This window comes from Mirounga angustirostris, unplaced genomic scaffold, assembly GCF_029215605.1.
Source record: "Mirounga angustirostris isolate CCGP_5_RB_7025 unplaced genomic scaffold, mMirAng1.0.hap1 SCAF_14, whole genome shotgun sequence".
In the NCBI taxonomy this organism is placed as follows: Eukaryota; Metazoa; Chordata; class Mammalia; order Carnivora; family Phocidae; genus Mirounga; species Mirounga angustirostris.
The window spans coordinates 60,183,687-60,207,717 of NW_026991722.1; the positions used below are offsets into that span (position 1 = coordinate 60,183,687).

General features: G+C 37.8%; 1 protein-coding gene across 4 annotated transcripts in view; it reads left to right on the forward strand.

The window, feature by feature from the left end:
• FAM210A (family with sequence similarity 210 member A) overlaps nucleotides 1-18,886 on the forward strand; it is a 39,835-nt gene extending 20,949 nt beyond the window's left edge. For 2 of the 4 annotated variants that reach the window (XM_054510368.2, XM_045887047.3), the window contains 3 exons: nucleotides 6,487-7,004; nucleotides 12,545-12,656; nucleotides 16,659-18,886. In XM_054510368.2, coding sequence (XP_054366343.1) covers nucleotides 6,529-7,004; nucleotides 12,545-12,656; nucleotides 16,659-16,892 — 822 coding nt within the window. In that variant the 5' untranslated portion in view covers nucleotides 6,487-6,528 and the 3' untranslated portion in view covers nucleotides 16,893-18,886. Of the gene's footprint in view, nucleotides 1-3,450; nucleotides 3,523-5,492; nucleotides 5,751-6,486; nucleotides 7,005-12,544; nucleotides 12,657-16,658 lie in introns of those variants that run through there. The other 2 variants (XM_064577938.1, XM_064577939.1) reach the window with 2 other exon arrangements.
• Nucleotides 18,887-24,031: the final 5,145 nt, after the last annotated feature.

Genomic DNA, 24,031 nt, shown 5'->3' on the forward strand with positions numbered 1-24,031 from the left:
ATAGACTTCTTGCTCTCCAGGAACAGAGAGTCCACAAAGAAAAAGAAGATTCCAGTATCTGTGTTTTCAGTGGAGTTTCTTCTCTAGCCTTGCAGGGCCCAGGGACTTCAGAAGGAATTAGTGCCTGTGATGTGACTTGCAGGAAAATGGCAGTTGAAGTAGGACCATTATTTATAGAGAATTTGTCCACTTTGTGATTTTGTTTTCATAGTTAGGGAATCTGTGGCACAGTGGCCCATGGGCTGGAGGAGGTGAGGACAAGCCAGAAGACTCTATTCCTCTTTTAATCCTGCTTTAACCTGAGCAACTTTGCTTTTATTTATTTTTATTGAACTTCCAAATTAGATTTTGTTTGAGAAGAGTTTTTTGGATTCATACAATAGAGAACTAAATCTTGCTGTTGTAATTTGTTGTTTCAACTCTCTTTTTAGTTAGTGTGTTTTTATTTCTTTTATAAGAATGGCATATAAATTAATTCATTCCATGTACATTCAGCTATTGTATTTCTAATGCTGCTTGAATGTCTTAGGCTTCCAGTTTGTGAGGAACAGAAACGTGTTCATATAATCTTGAGGAGTGTGGGTTTGGTTAGGATATAGAGGGAGGAAAGGAATCTCATGAACTAATTCATTTGCCTCATAGAACTGGAAATTTAGGGTATAGCTTCTCTATAATTCCAACAGCATTTTAACGTTTGTGGTTTCTCAATGACATTTGTTCCAATCCCTCTTCCCTCTCTGTCATTCCTTTAATTTGGCTTCTCTTCGTTTGGTTCCCACTGCTTCCTTATACCTTTACTTTTTTCTTTCTTTTTTTTTAATTTGAGTATAGTTGACACACAATGTTACATTCGTTTCAGGTGTACAAGGTAGTGATTTGACAAGTTTATACATTGTGCTAGGCTCAACACAAGTGTAGCTATCATCTGTCACCATACCAAGTATTACCATATCATTGACTATATTCCTTATGCTGTGCCTTTTATTCCCGTGACTTATTCATTCCACAACTGCAAGTTTTATACCAGTTATACTTATGCTTTACTCTTCACCACTATGTCTTCACCTTCTCTTTGCCTCAGAATTGCTGTGGAGAGGCTCCTAACTCTCACACATGTGTGTTAACTGCTTTTTCATGCCTGGTCTTGGGCTGGATATTATTGGATTGATTAGGTACAGTTTCATGTAGTTTTTCAAGTTTTGTGCCAGAGCCATCCTAGACAACTGTTTATCCTGTGTAATCTCCTTTCAGCTCAGGCACTGATCCTTAGGCTGTTTCACTGTGAATAAGGGCAACAGACTACTTTGTTTATTTACACACTTGCAATAATAACTTGTAACATTTTCTGAGCACTTGCTACATACTCATCATTTTCTGAACATTTTACATGTATTTATTTTAATCTCATAACAATCTTATGAAGTAGGTGCTATTATTAACCCCATTTTACAAATTGGAAACCAAGGCACAGGGGTTGGGGGAACTAATTAACTTGTCCAAATGGTACATAGTTTATAGCATTTTCAGGATGTGAACTTGGTCAGTCTGACCTTGGATTCCAGGCTCTCATTTGTTAAATTCTGCCTGCTCATGAAAATTATTCATGACAGAATCAGGCTTTACTTAGAAATTATTCGTGATGCCCCACATATAACTATTCCCCTTGGAATAGACATAGCATACACAGGGTAGGGTTGTATACTCAGAATTAGGTACCATTAACTATATGCCAACCACTTGAAGTGTTAAAGGCCTTTATGATGTAATTCTAAAGTGGAAAAGGATAGCCACAACAAGCAATGTAATCTTGTCACTTCACTTGGGTCTAATAATGCACTTCATCATTTATTTCCATAACTGAAACAATAAGCAGTTTAGAACACTGCTTCATCTATACCTATGAAAATTTCATACTGCTGAGGCAGGAAAATAACAGGCAACTTTTGGTATAAGCTAAGTCTCATGATTTAAAAAATGTATTACTGAAATTACTGTATTTCACTGGAAGAAACTCAGGTTTAATTTGTTCATCACTCTAGGTCTCCATTTATATCAGAAATAGAGGCCTGTTCGTTCACAGCTTCTTCAGCTCCACTCATCCTGTCCACATATAACTAATCTGATCTAAGTAGAGTTTATGAGGAATGACACCTCCACCATTTACCAATAACCAAAAACTTTTATCTTTCATTGAGAAGATGAGCAGACTAATAAAATCCAGAAATGGAAGCTGCCAGTGAGCTGAGGCCATTATACACAATGCTAGCTGTGAGACAAGATAACTTCTATCTTGCCTAGGTTTTATTGTTCCTGAAGCCTGTTCATTCCAGAATATGTATGATACTACTCAGTCTGTACTTGCCATCTACTTTTACTTGTATTCATCTGAAGTAGGTTTGTTCCTTGAAATCTAACGAGTCTTACTGTGTATGTCATCAGTATTGTAATTGATTACCTTTGGAATTCTAGAGTTACACTGTCAAATATTGTAGCCATTGCCCATATGTTGTTATTTAAATTAGTTTTGATTTTTACTTTTAATTTAAAAGTTAATTTTAAGTTAAAAGTTAATTTCTTGGGCCTTATGTTTCCTTAGGGCACTTTTATCATGTGTCTTATGTGTCTTATGTATCTTAGTCTACTGAAAATTGGCACTGTTGGGGCACCTGGGTGGCTCAGTTGTTAAGCATCTGCCTTCGGCTCAGGTCATGATCCCAGGATCCTGGGATCAAGCCCCACGTCGGGCTCCTTGCTCAGCGGGGAGTCTGCCTCTCCCTCTTCCACTCCCCCTGCTTGTGTTCCCTCTCTCGCTGTGTCTCTCTGTCAAATAAATAAATAAAATCTTGAAAAAAAAAAGGAAAAAAAAGAATATTGGCACTGTTTGTTTCTTCTGGAAGTGGCCATTAGCTTAGTGATTAAGTTTGAATCCCAACTTCTCCACTCACCAGTTGAGTGTATTTCCTCTCTGTGTTTCAGTGTCCTCAACTGTGAAGTGGTGACAGTAGTCCCTCCTTCATTAGATTGTTATGGGAATAGTATGAGTTAATATATGTAAAGTGTTTATAACACCTACCACATAGTAGGGGCTAAAAAACATCTTACAATGATGATGATGATGATGATGATGGATAACAGCATTGCTACCACTCTAGACTTCCAAAGGTAATCAGTCACAATACTGATGACATACACAGTACTCGTTAGATTTCAAGGAACAAACCTACTTCAGATGAAAAAGTAGATGGCAAGTACAGACTGAGTAGTATCATACATATTCTGGAATGAACAGTGCCTCTGGCACTGAAGCCATTTGCTGGGCCTAGAGAAATGACCCCCAAATTCATATTGTCAGGTGTGACCTGGCTATAGAAGATTCTGATTTATTAGGTCTGGATGGAGACCAGGAATCTGGTTTTTCAAACCATCTCTCCTTTCCCTCAATATCCGCAGCCTACCATGATTCTGATGCATAGCCAGTTTTGGAAACCACTAGCCCAGAGATTGGCTTCTAAGGGAACCAAGGTAAATATTAGCTCAAGACGTAATACAGGGGTGACTTGTAAACATTATGTGAAGTGAAAGAAGCCAGTCACAAGAGACCACATACTGTGATTCCATTTAAATGAAATGTTCAGAATAGACAAATATAGAGAGACAGAAAATAGTGTAGTGGTTACCTGGGGCTAGGAGGGGGAGGGAATGATGAGTGACTGCTCATGGATATGGGATTTCTTTCTGGGGTGATGAAAATGGTCTAAGCTAAGACTGTGGGGATAGTTTCACAACTGTAAATATACTATAAGTCATTGAATTCTACAGCTTAAATGAGTGAAATGTATGTTCATTATATTTCAATAAGGATATTTTTAAAAATAATCAATAAGAAGTGAGAAAGGATAAATTTTTTTTTTTTTTAAATGGGAGTGGGTAGTTGGGGAAACCAGGGGAAAGGGTGCAAACTGGATGCTTGGAAGAGGCTTTTTTTTTTTTTATAATCTTTTTTTTTCCTTTATTTTATTCACAAACACAAACATAATAATTTAATTATCTGAAAGCCTTCTGGGAACTTCAACTCCTGGAAAACCGCCTTGTAAAGGAAATATGTTTAAAAGAAAAAAAAAAAACCTTTGAGTTCAGAAAACACCTGCATTAAAGCCATGGACAGGAATAATTCAAAGATAATGGTCCTAAAAAAAACAAAAAAAAAAAACCCCCCAAAACAAAGATAATGGTCCTGGAGAAAATCCTCAAAATAAATCCAACTAAAATAGAGACCAAAGATTCATAGTAAAATACTCGAAAGGAATGTTTTGTAAAAATTCAAGCCAAATGTTATATTTGACAAATCTTAGGTTATAATTCCAACTCAGCTAATTCTTAGAATAAATAACCAATTGATGTTTTTTTTTCCCCTTGGAATAGACATAGCATAGATTTGTAGGAAATTGTATGGGTTGTAAGAAAGCACAATAAGACCTCCTTTACTTAATGTTTGACTTTCACAACAAATAAGTCAGTTTTGTAAAAATAATTAAGGACTTAATCATTTTTCTCTATGGCCTCTCTTAGTTGTTTAATATTTAAGTCGTTATATGAAGCACCTGTTATCATTCCTGTGGTTTTTCTTTTTGGTTGTTAACTGGTCTGATTCTTCAGACCAGTCATTGACTTTGCTTTTCATTGCAGCAATCTCCAGTATCACCTTTAAAGGTTTCCTGGGAGCCTATTATTTGCAAGATGTACAGTTTCTTTTCATAATTTGTTTGCATTGTGTTGTTGGATTATTTGTGAGAGCCTGATAAGAGCTGATGTTAACTGTTAATCAGGGAGGGATGAGTCAGGGGATTAATTTTATATGGGGACAATTCATGAATGGATATTTTTATATAATGACAGACAACTTTGTACCCCAGATAACAAATATTCATGTAAAATGGAATACCTGTATTTATTGGATTGCTAATTTATTGGGGTGCTAACTCATATGCTGTTGACTCTTAGTGTACAGTTTAAAAAACAAAATCATCTATTCACAATGTAGTAGAAGTAGTAAGGTAGCTGATATGGGGTAGGGGTGGAGATTGTGATTAGGTGGCACTGCCTGGTATTGAGGGAAGGGAACTGATTTCCTATATAGTAATGCATACTATAATTCTGTTTTACTAGTGGGGAAACCTACATCTAGAGAAGCTAAGTAATTTGCTCAAAATAATACCACTGTTAGCTCAGTTGGGTCTATCTTATTCCAAAGTCTGTATTCTTTTAAAATACTGTCTTTTCTCCATGCCCAGCTCGGAGCCCAATGCAGGCCTCGATCTCATGACCCTGAGATCATGACCTGAGCCAAAATCAAGAGTCAGATGCTTAACCTACTGAGCCACCCAGGTGCTCCACAGTGCATCAATATTTTTGAAATGGCCCATCATGAGAAAATTGTGCATGGATAAACTATCCATTGAAAATAAAGTAGACCCATGGATTTTATTGTAACAGAACCAACAGTTCTTGTTATGGTTCAGAACAAAAGTTATTAATTAATATTGCACATTGAGACTTACTATAGAAACTACTACTTATTTAGTTTTAGTGAAGAGTCAAAGAAAATGGTCCACAGTGACCTAAAAGGGTGTGACTGGATTTCCTTCATATCCTTGCCCCAAAAGACATACTGTAACAGGTTGAATGCAGAAGCAGATATGAGAATCCAGCTGTCTTCCATGAAGCCAATCATTAAAGAGATTTACAAAGAGGTAAAACAGTCCCATTTTTCTCAGTAAAAATTTTTCTGTTGGGAAACGTAGTTATTTTTTTCCATTAAAGTATGTTATTTATGTTGTCACAAATAAAATACTGTCTTTTCACAAGAAGTTTAGATATCTGGAAAAGTCTGTCTCCTCACCAGCCAAAAATATATGTGATTTAAAATTTTATATAATTAAGTCGAAAGGCATTATAGAAAAATTGGTACTTGTATCAACTATTTATCAGACCTTAACAGTTGTAATAATAACTTACTTGATACTTGTTAGTTTACAAAAGCACTTTTACATCAGAAATTTCATGTCATTTATGTAACAGTCCTGTGAAGTAATCATTTTACTAGTAGACTTGGGCTTGAAGTCTAAAAGGCAATTACATGAGGGCCCAGTTTTTTGACTTCTAGATCTTATTATCTTTCCATTATGCTACACAGCTTCCTTGTAGAATAACAGAAGCCCTACAAACATCCCTTTTGTAGCAATAAAATAACCTCAAAACATTACCCTTCGTGATATCTGTTAGACTGGTTTACTATATCAGATTTAAATATATTTTATTAACATTTTAAAATTGTGGTATGTTCAAACTATATACCTTAACATTAATTTGTATGGATTTGGTAGCAATGTCTGTCCTTTACTTCCTAACAGTTAATGATTTATTTTTAAGTGGATTGGTTTAAAATGGAAATCAGTATAATCTAATTTTTTTTTTTTTTTTATCTAGTCTCTGTAGAAGCTGAAATCCCATCAATCACCGTTCTTCAAAATGCAATGGAATGTACCAAGGTCTGTATTCCGACTGGCACATAGGACATGCATGGAACCACATAAGGCCAATCTTTTTGGACACTGTCAAAACATAAAGGGACCATTACTTTTGTATAAAGCTGAATCCAGAGTAGTTTTGGTACAGGGCCCTCAAAAACAATGGCTACATTTATCTGCTGTCCAGTGTGTTGCAAAGGAAAGGAAGCCATTCACTGCTCATCCACCCCAACCAGGGGTCCTTCACCATAAACAGTGGGAGGAAGATATTTTATCCAAGAGGGTTATGTCATCCAGTGCCACATCCCCTGGAACTCCTTCAGAAAAAAAGGAAGAACCTGATCCTTTACAAGACAAATCTATTAGTCTTTATCAACGATTTAAGAAAACATTTAGACAATATGGAAAAGTTTTGATTCCAGTGCATCTAATAACTTCTGGTGTTTGGTTTGGAACATTTTATTATGCAGCCATAAAGTAAGTTTTTGCTTCGTTGAGCACATTTCCTTGCTTTATCAGAATGTTAATCTTCTTAATTGTACTAATCAAAGCCTTAAATAGTTTTTTAAATGCTTTAATGTCTTTAACTGTTGAGTGTGACTGCTTTTCATAGCTGTTTTTGACATTTTCATAGCTAAATTCGCTTACCATGTATAGCAGGCAGTATACGAAAATTTTAAACTATATCATCTCATTTAATCCTCACAACTCTATGAAGTAGGTAGTGTAATTATTATATTATATTAATTATAATATATTATATTAATGAAATTAAGGAAGAATAAGTCAGAATAACAGCTTTTTCCCAAATATTTTGGAGTCTTATTTCAAAGCCCCTGGTCTTTATCACTATGCTCGTCTATCAACTTTAGCATGGCACAGAAATAAAATAAGAGATTTCGGAAATTTGGCAGCACTATTGAGTTCTATACTTATATATTTCTTAAAGTGTTCACAAATGTAAAAATATATCTGTTATTTTGCCATATGTTTGATTTTGGTAGGAAATTAGTATGATGTTTTTGCCAAAGCCTGGCTAATACCTGTTACAGATACAAAAATTAACAAATTGCAGGCTTATGTTTTAGTGTTACCCACATCTGATATGTGTCAAGGTAAGGTCTATTGTTCTGATCAGAAGTTAATTTTTTGTGCACTTAAAAAATTGAGTGTAGATCTCATGATAGGTGTTCTTACCACAACTAAAATAAACTTCTAAATAAATTTGGTGGCCCTAGCCTGCAGGTATTGTAAAACACAGATATCTAAATGCACCCTTTTTTGTTAAATACTCTTCCTTTCTTTTAAGTTAAGCTATATTATTTACAATGTTTTAGGAGGAGGGTACACATTGAAGCAGATCCCAATGATTTCCAGTTTGTTTCTGCCACTAGCTACTAAGGCGTTCTGACGTGTGCCTATTTGTTTGAATGTGCTGTGTGGGCTTTTTTTATATTAGCCTGGGCATGGCAGAGCTGAATGAGCTCACCATCCTGAGGGCAATGAAATGGCACAATGGACCCCACTTTGAGTTTTAGTAAACTCAATCCTTATGGGGCTAGAATTATTTTATTCTTTCCAGAAGTCCATCGATTTTCAGTGTTTGGTTATATTTAATGGCTCAATAGTAAGGTATTAATTAATAAGATATGTCAGTTTTGTATGTAAAGCTCATTCCTTGGGATAAAGGTTATTTTTTACTAAATTAAAAGATAATGAAATGAAGACTTACTCTTAGAAAACACAGGATTAGAAGTGTTTCTTTACAAAAGTTCTGAAAGGATTTTTTTACTTTGTGTAGTTGATGCTGTTCTGATTCTCTTCACATCTTTTTCTCCATTATCTTCCTAATATTCAGTTATATCCTTCTTTGTTGTGTATCATTATCCTTTAAGAATTGTCCCTTTCTTTATAGAAAATCCTTGTATGTACACTTTATGGAATTATCTTTTTCATTAATGACATTTTTCTGGACATGTATAATATTTATAGAAGTCTTCAAAACTGCCCTTAGTTTTTAATAGAGCATAAAATCCTGTGCCATTTTGAATAAAAATTATTATCAGCTCTAATTAATGGCTATCTGTATGTTAAATGTTCTTTTTTGAGCTATTGAGGATTTTCTGATGGAATACTGTGAAAATGATACGACTGATAGTTCTGCCCTCCTTAGTTTTCATTTGGCCAGAAGGCCTTGGAGGAAGAAATCTAAGTTTTTAATTTAATATGAAATTTTCATTTGGTCTGTTAAAAAGAGCATCTTTGTTCCTTTGTTCCTTTCACTTTCCCTTGCCTTCTTAAGTAAGAGTTCTGTAACTGAAAAAGCAGACCCCAAGTGACCTAGTGATATGAATTATACTTAAGATTTTTTCAGTCTGTCTGGCACCTAAGGCAGTTGTGGTGACATTCTGCCATCCCCTGTGGAATGCACCCTTATTTTATTCTTCCCCCTCTTTTTCTGGAGAATACTTGTGTGTAAACATGGTAGTAAGACTATCCACTTAAAGTCATGTCCCTTTATCCATCATAATTTGCCTATTGGCTTTTTGTCAGCACGGGACTTTGGTTGCCACACCCACCACCCCTGCCCAGCCGTGACGACTGGTCCAGTTCTGTTATGGTATCACACAGCTAATTTATATTATGTAGGATGTGTTGCTTCTCAGAAACAGTTCTTCTTAATGTTTTTATTAAATCCTATCCCTTCAGAAAGTTGATTTGTTCTAAGTAAAGATCTTATCACAAGTAATACTTAACAGAGTAAGGAGGATTTGTTCTAATGGCAGTGTATCACTGCGATGTGGTTTTATTATCAAATTGGAGTTGATTGTATTAAATACAGGTTTTTAATTGAACTGACAAGAGGCTAGCTTTATTTTATTTTGTTTTTAGCTGGGCAAAGCTCTCTGTTATTTGTTACGTATTTAACTATTAAAAGAAAGAGAAGAAAAAAGTAGTTTGTAACTTGAAAGATGGGCATTTGACATCACACTGCATTAGTGACCAGTGTTTGTTGTAGTCACTCTGACCTAGCATTACTGCCTTTCTAGACATGATAGAACAGAACGCCATACTGTATTTATTTAACTCAGTGATAAAGATCTCGGCTTTTGAAACATTTTATCCCAGGGAAGATCTGAATTGTACATGTTAATAGATTTTATTTTAAACTAAGCTTTGTTGCCCCTTCTATCTGGCAAAACCTTGCAGAGATCTTACATCTAACCAGAACTGCTCTGTTTGATAATTGTAGCTTTGTGATGATGGTTCTGTTCCTACAGTTAGATCCTTGTGTTTTAGGCCTCAAGTTTCTAAAGTTACAGATCCATTCTGAGGCAAAATCCTACCTGACTTTTACTGCATTTTATCCTTACTGTGAATGTCCTTTGCCCTTGTGTATTTCTGCATCAGTTGAAACATCCATAAAGCTGGCAGTTTGAAAAGCACAGATTTCTGTCAGGTCGTGGAAGCTTCAGAGTAAAAAGTGACAAGTGGGTATTACTGTTGGAATCAGTCAATCAGTCCCTCACTAGTATTTCATTTTTAGCAATTCCAAAGGAAATGAAAGTTATTTTTACTTTAAAATAATCAAGTCGGTATTTTAGAAATAAATAGAACCAGGGGCGCCTGGGTGGCTCAGTTGGCTAAGCGTCTGACTCTTGATTTCAGCTCAGGTCATGATCTCAGGGTTGTGAGAGAGAGCCCCACGTGGGGCTCCATGCTCAGTGGTGAATCTGCCTGAGATTCTTTTCCTCTGCCCCTTCCCCCCGGCACACACACACACACTCTCTCTCTTTCTCTCTCAAATAAATCTTCAAAATAAAGAAAGAACTAGAACCAGTTGTTTACTTCTTTATTTTATAAAAGATACTTGTGCAAGGTGTCTGAGGTAATTATTTGATCTTTATGATAGTTTTTTTTTTAATCACTCAATTTTGTCTTATTTTTGGCCAAATGTTTGTCTTTTGTTTCCCCTTCATGACTGCTATTAAATATGTAGATTTTACATACTGGGCTAGGATATGATTGATAAAATAATTTTATAGTTGTATTGGTTCTAGAAGATATAATTAGCATATCATGGTAAGATATTAATGGTGCAGAGTGACTTGATTAGATCCATAGAATAGCTAAGGCCTTGTAGTACTAAGTTTTGCTTTAATGGGATTCTGTTTTTATCTAAGAGACTTGAAAAGGAACTGATGGTGGAGAAAGAAGAAACCAGGTTGGACTTACAGTCAATTTTGTAATTTAACTTTTTAAAGATCCTTCAGTTATCTGCTTTCCTCTTGTGGATGATAGGTAATTTTCCTTGATGATGACCAGCCATATGTTCTTGAGAGTAGTCCCTGATTTCAGAGTATTATAGTGAAATCATGGAGGGACAACTTCCCCAATTAACCAAATATATTTTAATATTAAGAATAAATTAGTTTGTTAGCTATTATATGTTATACAGAATACAGCTAGCTATAATAATAATGGCTCTAGATAATTCCCTTTCTTAATTACAAAGAGAAAGAGTATCTGTACAGAAAAGTACCCTGTAGACCCTGTGCTAACCAAGAGTCACCCATACACCAGCAGTGAGACAAACTGATGTCATGGGGCTTCTGTTGTGATGTACTGAGACAGAATTAACTGTACAGTTTTCCTGTTGAAAAATGTTTAACCTGAACCTGATCAGGAGGAAAAAAAACAGACAAATCCAAATGGAGGGGTATTCTCCCATGCTAACTGGAACTGGTCTGGAAGCTTCAAAAATCTCAGTGTCAAAGACATCCTGCCCTCCTTCTCAAAAAAGTTCTGAGGATCACTTCTAGAGGAAAGGAGACCAGAGAGAAATGACAAGATAGTGACAAGGGACATACTGGAACAATTCAGGAAATTTTAATATTAAATAATATATTGTGTATTAACTATATACTCTTGTGTATGTTAAATTTCCTGAATATGGCGGCGCCTGCGTGGCACCATCAGTTAAGCATCTGACTCTTGGTTTCAGCTCAGGTTGTGATCTCAGGGTCATGAGATTGAGTCCCACATCGGGCTCCACGCTCAGTACAGAATTACTTAAGACCTTTTCCCTCTCCCTCTGCCCCTCTCCGCGACATTCTCTCTCTCTCAAAATCAATAAATAAATCTTTAAAAAAAATTCCTGAATATGATAGTTATGTTTATGTAGGAAAAGCACAGAACAAGAACCTTGTTCTGAATGAGGGGCAAAGGGTTACAGTGTCTGTAAAACAACACACAGAAAGGGAGAGAGCATGAGAGAGCACATGCCCGTAAAGCTAAATGTTGATAATCATGGAAACTAAAATAAATTAGGGCTTAACAGCTTGTATTAGAGACTTTCTGCCTTCTCTCCCTCCGTCCAAAAATTTGTTGTAATTTATGGTAATTGCTTCTTCACCTGCCTTCTAAGCCTGCTAATAGAATACAGGCATCCATTTAGAATAATTAAAGTTTTCATCAAACCCATGGGATCATTTATTCTTTGCATAATAACACAATAAGTACTGTTATAATGTTGCTTTTACAGCAATATAGTTTGACATGTAATTTTAGAGGTGAAAAGCTTAGGTCTTGAAGTCTGAATTAGAGCATTCTGAAGAAGTAGTGTTTGGTTGGGGAAACTAAGACCAAGTAAATGATTCTGATCGTTCCTTCTCTCTTAAGTCATTTAAAGCTATTAATTTTACTCTGCTAGATCCTTCTATTTCTTAAAATATGGTAATTAGGGATGTATGTCCATGTGCAGAAGCAAAGTAGAAGCTGCAACAGTAGGATACAGTATAACACTAATGTTTCTGTTCTAGAGTTAAATCACAGTTCTTGATGATGCATAAGTGATTTTTAAACAAAATTTGGTTTTGGTATTTTCAGAAAAATTTTGAAAATATTTACCCCTTAAAGTTTGTGTGTATACATACATAAATGTGTGTGTATATATATGTTACTTTGTTCCTTAGAGGAGTGACATATATATATAAATCATTTTGTTTCTTTCCTAGAGGCGTGAATGTTATTCCTTTTCTAGAACTCATTGGGTTACCGGACAGCATAGTAAACATTCTGAAAAATTCCCAAAGTGGAAATGCACTAACAGCATATGCCTTGTTTAAGGTAAGTACTGTTATAAATGAGTTGCTCTTCACACTTAACCAATAACCTGCTCAGTTCCTCATAAAACTCCATGTTAGTTCCCAGTAGTTATTTTTTGTAACTTAAAATACCATATACAATACCATAGTCTAATGGCTAAAGTTTATATTTTTTTAAGTTTAACTTTTAAGTATAAATAAAATGATGGTTTAGGAAGAAGTGACTTGAAAATAGGTAGATCATTCCTAACCTGCTGTGATCAGACAAATGTGAGACTTTCCGAATTTCCGGAAGTCATCTTTTTGACATTTCTCCCACTTATGGTATATTAATTTTCCTTTTTCAGAGATCCATGTGCCACCTGACTTGTTATATTTTATTTTACTGTTTACTGTTTATAATATTTCATCTACTTGATAAGTAAAATAGTAAAGTTTAGTTCACATTGTTTCATGGGATAAACCTTAGACTTAGTAGCTGTTACATACGTTTCATTTTAGAAGTTTGTCATCTGTAGCTGTTCTCTGGAGTTGAGACACCGACATCTTTATAAGCTGAGTTTCTATGTCTATGGGTCTTTCTTTTGGAAGAGGAGACTCTAAATTGTGGAATTTAGCCATATTAATCTTATTTTTCTCAGTTGACAAATAATTATGAAGTTCTATATATCTTCATCCTAAGAAAGAAAACAGGTAGGAAACGTTTGGAAACTAGATTTTATTTTGCTTCTGTTGTAATAAAAATACTTAGAAGTATGGTTTTATAGTAGTACAGCTGACGTTTTATTCTGTCATCCTCATTAAAATCCTCTGAATTCTTGGGAGATTTCCTTTTTTATTATGATTTTGACTAGAGGGCTAAAGCTTAATTGCTGAGTTTTTAAACATTAAAACTTAATAAACTCATAAATTACCAAGTTTCTAGTTATAGTGGGTGTAATTTACCTTAATAAGTCAAAGTATCATGATGATTTAAACCATTTCCCTAATTATAATTGCTCCTTATCCTATGCTCCCATAACGTGTATGTAGCTCTTATAGTTCATGTCATGGTCTGGTGTTAGTTTTGTGGGGCTTTTTTGTTTTTGGTTTGTTTGTTTGTTTTTTTAAAGATTTTATTTATTTATTTGACAGAGACACAGCGAGAGAGGGAACACAAGCAGGGGGAGTGGGAGAGGGAGAAGCAGGCTTCCCGCCGAGCAGGGAGCCCGATGCGGGGCTCGATCCCAGGACCCTGGGATCATGACCTGAGCTGAAGGCAGACGCTTAATGACTAAACCACCCAGGCGCCCCTTTTTTGTTTTTTTAATATTTGGTTTCTTCATTTGATTTTAAGTGTTCAGGAATTCAAAGTCATGTCTTCTTTCTCTGTGTTTTCACTATGCCTGGTATTGTGCTTTGTAGGCACATCAGTGCTCAGTGCATGTTTGTTGGGTGGGAATTGAAACATGAACCTGTACACATAGGTAGGTCAGTGTCAGCAGTGTTCCTTCCCGCTCACTGTTCCTCTATGAGGTGGGGAATGTGCAGGGATTCTCCTGGGTATTTTCTGTAACCCATAGTTTCTCAGGTGGAGCGACAAACATTGAGATTTGTTGCTTCAATATGGCAAAGCCTCAAAAAAGAGGTGTGGCCAAGAGAAAAACCACCTGAGTGTGACCTTGTGACACAGAGTAGGACACACTCCTCAGCCCCCTAGCACTGTCCTGGAAGTGAACCTTCGTTTGAATTGACAAAAATTTGTTGAGCTCCTACTCTGTGTCAAGTGCCATTCTAGGTACTGGGAATACTGTAATTAAATAAAATGGTACAAAATACATGCCCTCGTGGAACTTACATTCTAGTGGTGGGAGCCATTTAGGTAAAGAACGTAAAGTTAAAACAAACACACACACACACTGTGGCATTTAGATGATGTTAAGTGCTAAGAAGAAAGAACAAACCAGCAAGGGAGGATGTGTTTGTGTTGGAGTGCTTTTTTTAGTATTCGGTTTTGTTTTGTTTTTTTTTAGAGGGAGGGTTGCCAAAAGGTGAGGGAGTTAATAGGCAGTTGTATGGGAGAAGAGCATTCAAGGAGGGGAAATGCAAGTGCAAGGTCCTGAGGCTACAGGATACCTGGAGTATTGGAGGGAACAGGGAGGATGCCATTGTGGTTGGGATGAGTGAACTGCAGAGAGGCAACAGAGTGGCCAGATCAGGGTGGCCTTATGGGCCATTATGAGCACTTCGGCTTTTACTCAGAGGAGATAGAAAGCCACTGGGTGGTTTTGAGTATCTGACTTGTGTTTTAACAAAATCATTTTGGCTGCTCTGTTGAGAACAGTCTATTACATATAGCTGGGTAAGGTAAGAAGCCCAGAGACCTAGCAGGAGGGGTTATTGCAATGGTATGGGTAAGAGCTGGTAGTGGCCAGGACTCAGGTGGTAGCAGGAGAGCCCATAAGATGTAGGTGATTCTGGATGTGTTTTGAAGATGGAGCTGATGGAATTTCTTAATGGGTTGAACGTAAATTATGCAAGAGAAAGGAGTTGAAGCTATCGTGTAGCTTTTTGGCTTAAGCAACTTAAAGATTTGCGAGGCACCTGGGTAGCTTAGTCGGTTGAGCCTCCAACTCTCGGTTTCAGCTCAGGTCATGATCTCGGCTCATGAGATCAAGCCCCACATCAGGCTCTGCACCCTGGTGGCTCAGTCCATTAAGTGTCTGACTCCTAATTGCAGCTCAGGTCATGATCTCAGGCTCATGAGATCAGGCCCCACGTGGAGCTCCCCCTTCAGCAGGGAGTCTGCTTGGGATTCTCTCTCTCCCTCTCCCTTCATGCTCTAATAAATAAATAAAAGAATAGCATTGCCATTTCCTGAGATGCAGACAGCTTTGAGAGAAGCAGGTTTGGGGTGGGACCATTGAACATCATGAGATCAGTTTTGAACAAATGACATTTTGAGATCCTATTAGACATGCAGGTGGAAATAAGTCAGAGGTTGTATATACTGGAATTTAGGGAAAAGGCTCAGTCTGGAAATCTAAGAATCATTAATGTACAGATGGCACTACGGACTTGAAATTGGATAAGACCACCAAGGAAAGGAGGTAGGTGGAGAAGGCGTGCAGGGACTGAATGCTGCCCCACAGTGTTCAGAGGTAGACAACAGGAAGAAGAATGGGCAGGAAGGACTGTAAAGGGGCAGCCTCCAAAGTGGAAGGAAACCAGGGAAGTGGGGGCGTGGCAGCCAGGGCAGGACATGCTCCAAGGAGTAGAGGGGGAAGCTGCCTCCATAGTTCTGATGGTTCACAAGCCTCTTCAGTGACTATGATGAGAGGTGGGGGTGAAGGTTTAGAGTAAATTCAAGAGCAAATGAAGAGGGAAGTTGGAGATGGAGAGCATAGGCGGCTCTTTGAAAGAGTTTTGGTACTGAATTTTAACACAGAAGCTATCAGGATGTGATGGAGATGGTACCGCTTTTGTGTGGCTCTTTGACCAGTTCGTCTAGTATTCAGCTTTGGTCCTTAAATCTCTGGTCAAAGATAAGCCTGTGCATGCCTGCCTGGGTTTTTTTGGCCTCATGGAAGTTCCCAGTTGGGATTCCAGACCCAGGGTGGATTGTAACAAGAAGGTAGCATAAGGCCTGGAAAAGTCAAAGGGATTTGGAAGTGAAACTAAACTAAATTCAGTAAAGAATAAACACTTGGCCCGTGTTTACCTCTCACCATTTGAAGTAGTTTGGTTCTGGTTTAGTTCTAGATACACAGTGTCCACAGGTTAGCAGGGTTTTAGGGAATAGAAGCATGTGCGTGTTTGTTGGTCCTGAGCCATCTTTCTCATCTCCCAGGGTGCCTGTCTGCAGGTTCCCTAGCACGTGGTTACAGGCTCCAGCGCTTCTACTGCGAATATTCTGTAATCCATGGGTCAGTGTGAAGCAATAAAGTAATTTATACTGTTGGGTTATTACTAAAAATTTTAATTTCAGATTGTTTTTGCTTAAGGTGATAGTCATGATACTGCCTGTGTTTGCTTTTCTCCTCAGATTGCAACACCTGCCCGATATACTGTGACTTTGGGAGGAACCTCCTTCACTGTGAAGTACTTGCGTAACCGGGGCTACATGTCGACACCGCCTCCTGTTAAGGAGTATCTACAAGACAGGATGGAAGAGACCAAGGAGCTTCTCACAGAGAAAATGGAAGAAACAAAGGATAGACTCACTGAAAAATTACAAGAAACCAAAGAAAAAGTTTCTTTTAAGAAAAAAGTGGAATAGGGTGCCTTCTGTAACAGGTGATAGACAATTTCTGCACTTTAACCCTTTGGAAACTATGGACAAAGATACATGATCCTGATTATTTTTTTGGTTAGTTGCCTAAATATACCAGTTCTCTGAGGGTTAAAGACCTAAGATACCTTTTTAAAGTTATATATTACTAGAAAAATCAGTGTCTTTTGAAAAGAAAAAATGAACCCAGTATAAGAATTGAACATGAATAGCAGCATGAAGCAGTGGTTAGTGTCTCTCAAGTCAGAGCTCTTTTTTCGGGGTCTTCAGAATCATACTTGCTTTGTGTTTTGTTGCAGCTATAATTTATGCAGATGAAGCAGTTGACTCCTTGGATAACTGATGTGGCCCTAGACAGGGTGTTAACACTGGGTTTTCATCTTGATGTTATTCATTGAGCTTTTAACTATATACATCTCTTAATGTGGAAACCAATATTACCGTCAAAACTGCCAGTGAATAAGAGGATACTTAGTGGTTCTGTAAAAACAGTATATAACAGTTATATACCAGTTAAAATACACATTTTATATGAAGGAACTTGAATAAAAATGGAGTCCTGTATATGTAAATAAGATGTATTGGTTACATGTAAATGAAAAATTGACCCTTGAGAAATGATTTTTACCTGAAGCTTGTCAGTTTTTTTTAAAGCAAATATATATGGCTATGGTACTTTTTCACCTAAAACATAAATCTCTACTTTGAATCATTTGTGTTCTCTTCAACTGTTTTTCAGAGGAAAAGTGAAAATAATGTGATACCTTAAGTTTATTGTTGAAATCAAATATTCTTAAGCCATGACTCAAGTTTGTGGTTCTTGAGCAGATACAGGTGTGGGAAGATGGAAAGTGCCATCAGGTTGTTCCAGAGCTGACCCCCCCACCCCCCCACCACGTGGCAGGTTTGTCTCCACAGGCCAACACTCTCAGTGTCTGTTTCAGAGTTAATGCTGATTTCATTGTGCAGTGAATTTTTAAATGTAGCTGCTTTTCCCTTAGACTGAAATAGAGCTTTTCCCTTATATTGAAATATGCTTGAGCATTTTACTTGAATTTTTTTTTAATAGCAAAGCTATCATTAAATTATCTGCTTGGAATAAAATTCAGCCATTGTCAGATATGAGAGTTGCCATGATTGTGTGAGTATGTTTGAAGATGTATGTGTCTATTTTGCTCTAATTGCTTTTACTTCAGTTCTGACTCTTGACTTGATATTCAGAAGACAGGATGGCCTCTTTCTAGACCTATCATTGTTTTGAGCGATGTGATAAGGCAAGAGAATGTCAGAGGGACTTCAGAAGCAATCCTGTGGGGATCACTGCTGTTGGGCAGGATTTTTGTATTAAATATTTAGTTTGGCCAAATTTGGGGAATAATTTAAAGGAAAAAATGTTTGCATTTGATACATCTAATCATTACATTGGAACACTTGGTAAGTTAATATGCTGTGATTGGAATCTCTGCCGTTTTTGGGGGAGGGCAGGGCAGAGCAGTGACGGGGCCCACTGTGGCCCTGCCACACACACTCTTGATCAGGCAGAATGGTTTGGTCTCCAGACACACAACTGAACACATAATTTCAGATTGACAGTGCATTTCAAATCTAAACACTGTTTCCATGTTTTAGTTTGCTTATTAAATCACATTTTTGCAGATTATTAAATGCTAAGATATTAACAAATTTCTTGTTTCTTTTTTTTTTTTTTTTTTGAGTACTTGAGACTATGCCTGTGTTTTAACATCTTACATGAAACTCTTCTAAAACAATTTACTTTTCATATTACACAGGGCATATTTTCCAGTAGGGATAAAATTTGGTTTCTTAGACATCACTAATAATCCTGAAACTAAAATTTACTTTTTCTGACTATCCACCATTTGAGTTTTGTTGCCATCCAGTTTTGTTATTGTGTTTATCCAGTTACAGAAAGTGAGATGCTGATGAGTGCTTTGAAATTCTCTAGTAAAATGTTCTCTGAAGAGGTGAGTGTTTTGTCATTATTTGGCATCAGGAGTATGTGTATCTTATCAAATGCTGTTGCCTTCAAATGTAATCTTCTATTTTTTTTGTTACAAAATATACCCCCATTTATTTACAAATGAAAGACACCACTGTAGTCCTCATGCCCCGGGGTGAAGTGGAGCTATTGATTGTCCTACTTTAGTGATCTTAGACGGTAATTCGGAATTTGAAAGATCTTAATAGTTTGGGCAGAAGATGTGTTGGGCGAAAACCATATCTAGCTTTACCCTGTGTTCTTTCCACTGGGTTCAGGTCAAGTCTCAGGATTTCTTTTAAACATTTTAAACAAGGCCTGTGTGTGGTGGAATATGGTGATGGTAATGAAATGGACAGAAGGTGGTTTTAACAAATGAGGCAGGAAAAGCGAGTGCATCTTTCCTGATATTTTTGAGATACCATTTTTGTAAATTGTATTTGTGACATATACATTTCTCTCTCTTTTTTTTTTAAAGATTTTATTTATTTATTTGAGAGAGCGAGAATGAGAGAGAGTACATGAAGGGGGGAGGGTCAGAGGGAGAAGCAGGCTCCTTGCTGAGCAGGGAGCCCGATGCAGGATTCGATCCCCGGACTCCAGGATCATGACCTGAGCCGAAGACAGTTGCTTAACCAACTGAGCCACCCAGGCGCCCTACATTTCTCTTTTAAGATTTATTTATTTGAGAGAAAGAGAGAGGGCAGGAAGGAGGGGCAGAGAGAGAGGGAGAGAGAATCTCAAGGAGACTCCCCACTGAATGCGGAGCCTGACTCAGGGCTTGATCTCAGGACACTGAGATCATGACCTGAGCCGAAACCAAGAGTTGGGCGCTCAACCGACTACGCCATCCAGGCGCCCTGAGATATGTTTCTGAAAAATACTTTTTTCATGGTAATGTAGACACATATGTCTTCTGTTGGCTACAATTCATTTTTTGAAATGGGTATCTTCATTTATTTGAAATTTTCCAAAATTGGGCCTATAAGGCCTAAATTAAAACAGGTTAAATGTTACCAAAGTTGGTTTGAAGTATTTTCCGTATTAAATGCTAACTACACAATTGACTATCCGTGCAATAGACTAAAATCAGCATCAAATCATATTGGCCTAGAGCTGAATTAGCACGGGGGCATTGAAATAGGAGAGTATGAGCCTCTCTGCTGCCTTGGAAGTGAACAACCTGAGTCAGAAATCTATAGAACTAAAGGTGGGTACTTTTAATTATTCACTCTTGCAAATAGGACATTTGTCTAGTCTCTGTTGTCCATCAGTATGTCATGTGGTATCAAGTTAACATTAAATGGGATTCCATAAGATGCTGTCCCATGTACCTGAAGGTACAGCAGACTCCAGATTTCATTCTCCCATAGAGACTTGAATGGCCTAGGGTCCCACTCCTTTCCAGAACCCATCTTCAGCCATGAATTTTGGCCTAGCCTTCTGATTCTTGAAAGATCCTGCAGTTTGAGCTTGTAACTTATATTTGAGAAAAGCTGATTCAGGCCAATTGGATATATTTTTCCCCTCTGTGAGATTTTTCTTTTGTGACTTCTGTGTCACATTGGTTCATTTTAACTAGTCAAAACAAGTTTTTGATTGTCTTGCTTCTTAAGGGTTAGGCTTTGAAAATCAAGCTGTATTCTTCCCTGTGCATCATTGACAATCACCAACAATAATAATTACAGATCATAATTATCTTGTGGCAATTATCTGGCTATTTTCATAAGCATGATCTTAGTAGGAAGAATGCATCTTGATTTTGGAAACCTTCAGGGCAGAGTATAATGTTTAGCCTGTTCTTTATTCTGATGACTTGATCGGACAACAGGCAGCCGGAGTCATTCTCAGAGCATGTAGTTTCTGTTCACAGATCGGGTGCTCACAAAGAGTAATACGAAAGAACACTTTTCACATTGAGTTTTCTCTGGGACAACATGGTCTATGAGGGCAGAAGCCTCAGGACAGTTAAAAGATGTTCCACATGCTGCCAAAGTATATTCTCATTCTTCCTGAAAGTACAGATTGCATAGAACCTTTCTTCTTTCATTCCCTCTCCCTCCCTCTGTCCAGCATTTTTGTTTTGTTTTGTTTTGAATTTTGATCAATTTAGAAGTTAGAAAACTTGTGAGAAAGGAAACAGAGTGTGAACACAAGCTTGCCTGCTTCTCTGTGTGGTACAGACCAGTTCTCCCTCTCTGCCTCTAGGGGGCAGGTCCACACGACCCAGCTTCAGAAAGAGTGGGGTGGTAAACTCGCAGTTCCCTGACTTTTTAATCAAATACGTGGCCGAAAGCCTTTCACTCTATTTTGGTAACTCCGTAAATGTTATTCTAAGCATATGACATATGAAATATGGCAAATCTGTATCTTCCCTTTTACCAATTAGATGTTTTAGCGCCTGAAAACTAGAACATACAGCGTTTTCTCTATATACACAAATATTTCAGTTATAATTACCTTTTATGAACCTCTAAGTACTAGATTTAAGATTCTGTAATGATTGAAGCACATTTTACTTAATTTGTGTTTTAATGAATCTGAGTCAGTATTTTCTTTGGACACTTAATATGGTGACTTAATTGTCACCATTGCTTTACTTATCTAAGAACAGTGGCTGCTTTCGTTCCCTTTACGCTAAGGGTGCTAAACACGGGGTCTGTTAAGTCCTCAAATACGGATGGCTTTGCCTGCCCTTCAGCTACCTCTGGAGATAGAATTGCAGGGCTTGGTTACCATGGTACTCCACCAACTGGAAACTTTTTTGGGGTGGGTGGGGGGGTTCATCAATGTTTTTATTTTTATTTATTTATTTTCTGTTTTTTATTTTTTTAATTTCTTATTGTTATGTTAATCACCATACATTACATCATTAGTTTTTGATGTAGTGTTCTATGATTCATTGTTTGTGCATAACACCCAGTGCTTCATGCAGAACGTGCCCTTTTTAATACCCATCACCAGGCTAACCCATCCTCCCACCTCCCTCCCCTCTAGTTCTCCTATTAAAGAGGATGCAGGATGTGATGGGTCGTAATTCATATTATTACTTCTTTTGGTTCAGAAATAAGGGGCAAGTCTCAGTGGTTTCCCTGAAAAGTTGGAAATATCATCAGACACTTTTGTCCACAAAATCTAATGCAACTTTTGTTGAGGAATCTAGACCATTTAGTAACTGCATTATTTTAGAAGCATTTTAGATTAATAGGAGTTTTGAGTCATATACCCCAGGCTTGCAGAGAATTTATATAGAATTTTGCCTTTAGTGGATCATTTTAGAACTGAAACCAATATTTTTCGTTGAAGAAAGGCACAGGAGAGCTGGGTCTGGAATCAGATCCCAACTTCCAGTCTATTTGATTTATCCTCTTATGCCAGGCATGAAATAAAAGTAAGTCCCAGCTTTGGGTCTTTTGAAATTCTTTATATTTTTGGAGCTGAAGCCAATTTATTAACATTCTTTGCCTCTCTTCTGCTGGTGCCTTCCATCTTCTTTTGGCTTTTAACCTTACAATTTTTCTTTAATTTGTTTACAGTCTACTATTTTCATCCTTTTCTCTTTAGTAGTGGGGGAGAAAGCAGCTATCCTGTGATTTCAGGTATGGCTGTAGAACGGAGATATTGCCTCATTTCTCATGTTCCAGCTTCATTTCCCTCAGCCTGCGACATAGGAAGGTTTGCCCAGGGCTAGTCAATGGTGGCGTCTTCCGGCTATCCAGATTCACCTTGGCAAAGCAGTTAGTAGCTATTTTCAAACCCTAAATCCATACTGGAGAGCAAATAATCAAAACTTTGGTAATTAGATCTAGTCTTCATATAGCTGCACATTTAATATTTCATATATCCAAAGAGGATTTGATCTCGGGAAATTCTCCATTGCCTCCCTGGCAAAAAAGGAGTTTGCGTTTTCCCGTTGCCACTATGTGGAGCCTGTACCTGCGGCATATTTGGAGCTGGCTCAGATTGGGATCTTCCATTTACTTGAGGCCAATCACTGGAAACCTCTGAAGCGATCAGAAGCTGGCATTTATGGAAAATTGTAGCACTGAGAAGTTCAGTATATCCCTGGTTAAGGATTATCAGGTTTCACCAAAGGACAAAGGTTGGCTTCACTGAGTCCCAAGAAAATGACCAAACTAAAACCTGGCACGTCACACACTGGTGAGCCGCTGTACGATACGGTGCTGTGTCGCAGAGAAAAGCTGTGTTCTTCACAGTGTCGTCCTACTACACACATTCTGTGCAGGGGGACATGTCTAGTGGACCTGACAGGCTAAAACTGCTTTGCTGCCTTTGCCTTGCCTCTGTCATTCATGTACCTTGCATGCACAGTCAGCAAGGATGGTGAGAACAAAATAAGCTCCTGTTCGTGGGCAGCAGCCCCTTTGTCTGAATGCAGAGCACCTCCAACTGGGTGGGTGTCCACATCTTGCTTCGTCTCCCCTGTAGCTGTGCCTGGCTGAAACACTTGCAGGCAGAGACTGGCTGATGGAAAAAAACATCAGAGAGAAATGGAGAACACACGTGTCCATCTGAGGTGTAAAGGAGGTTGACAGTACGGGAAAAGCCTGAGCCTCATGGGTAGCATTCCAGAAGAGTGCGATCATGCCCTCGTTAGCAAAGAGAAATGAAGAACATGGCACGGGTTCTAGATGCAGAAAGGCAGAGGTGCCTGAAGTGCAAGGTCCTGGCACTTGGGGCCTGAGGCTCATCCAGGGTCTCCTTCAGGACGAAACTGGGGAAGTTGTAAGAATGCTAATAACAGAGCTCAAATCAGCATTAGCTGCTCCCCCACATAACAAGAAAGCCAGAGAAGGAAAGAGAGTGAGGTGAAGGGGGCAAGGCAAGGAGGGAAATTATTTTTTAAACTATTCTCTTCTTGGATTTTCACATTGTTTCTAAGACTGTAAGACACACACACACACAGCCTGCTCCCCACCCCGTAATGTGTTTCATTAACCAGAAAACCTGTAGATGGCAACAATAATGAAGAAACATGTATTTTGTTTAAACCTATGGGAAGGAAGTTTTAGGCCTGGTGATTTAATCTTTACCTTGACATTGGATGCTTCAACCCTAAGTTGTACTAATTGCTGGAGCATTAAAATCTGTGACAATTTTTTTCCAG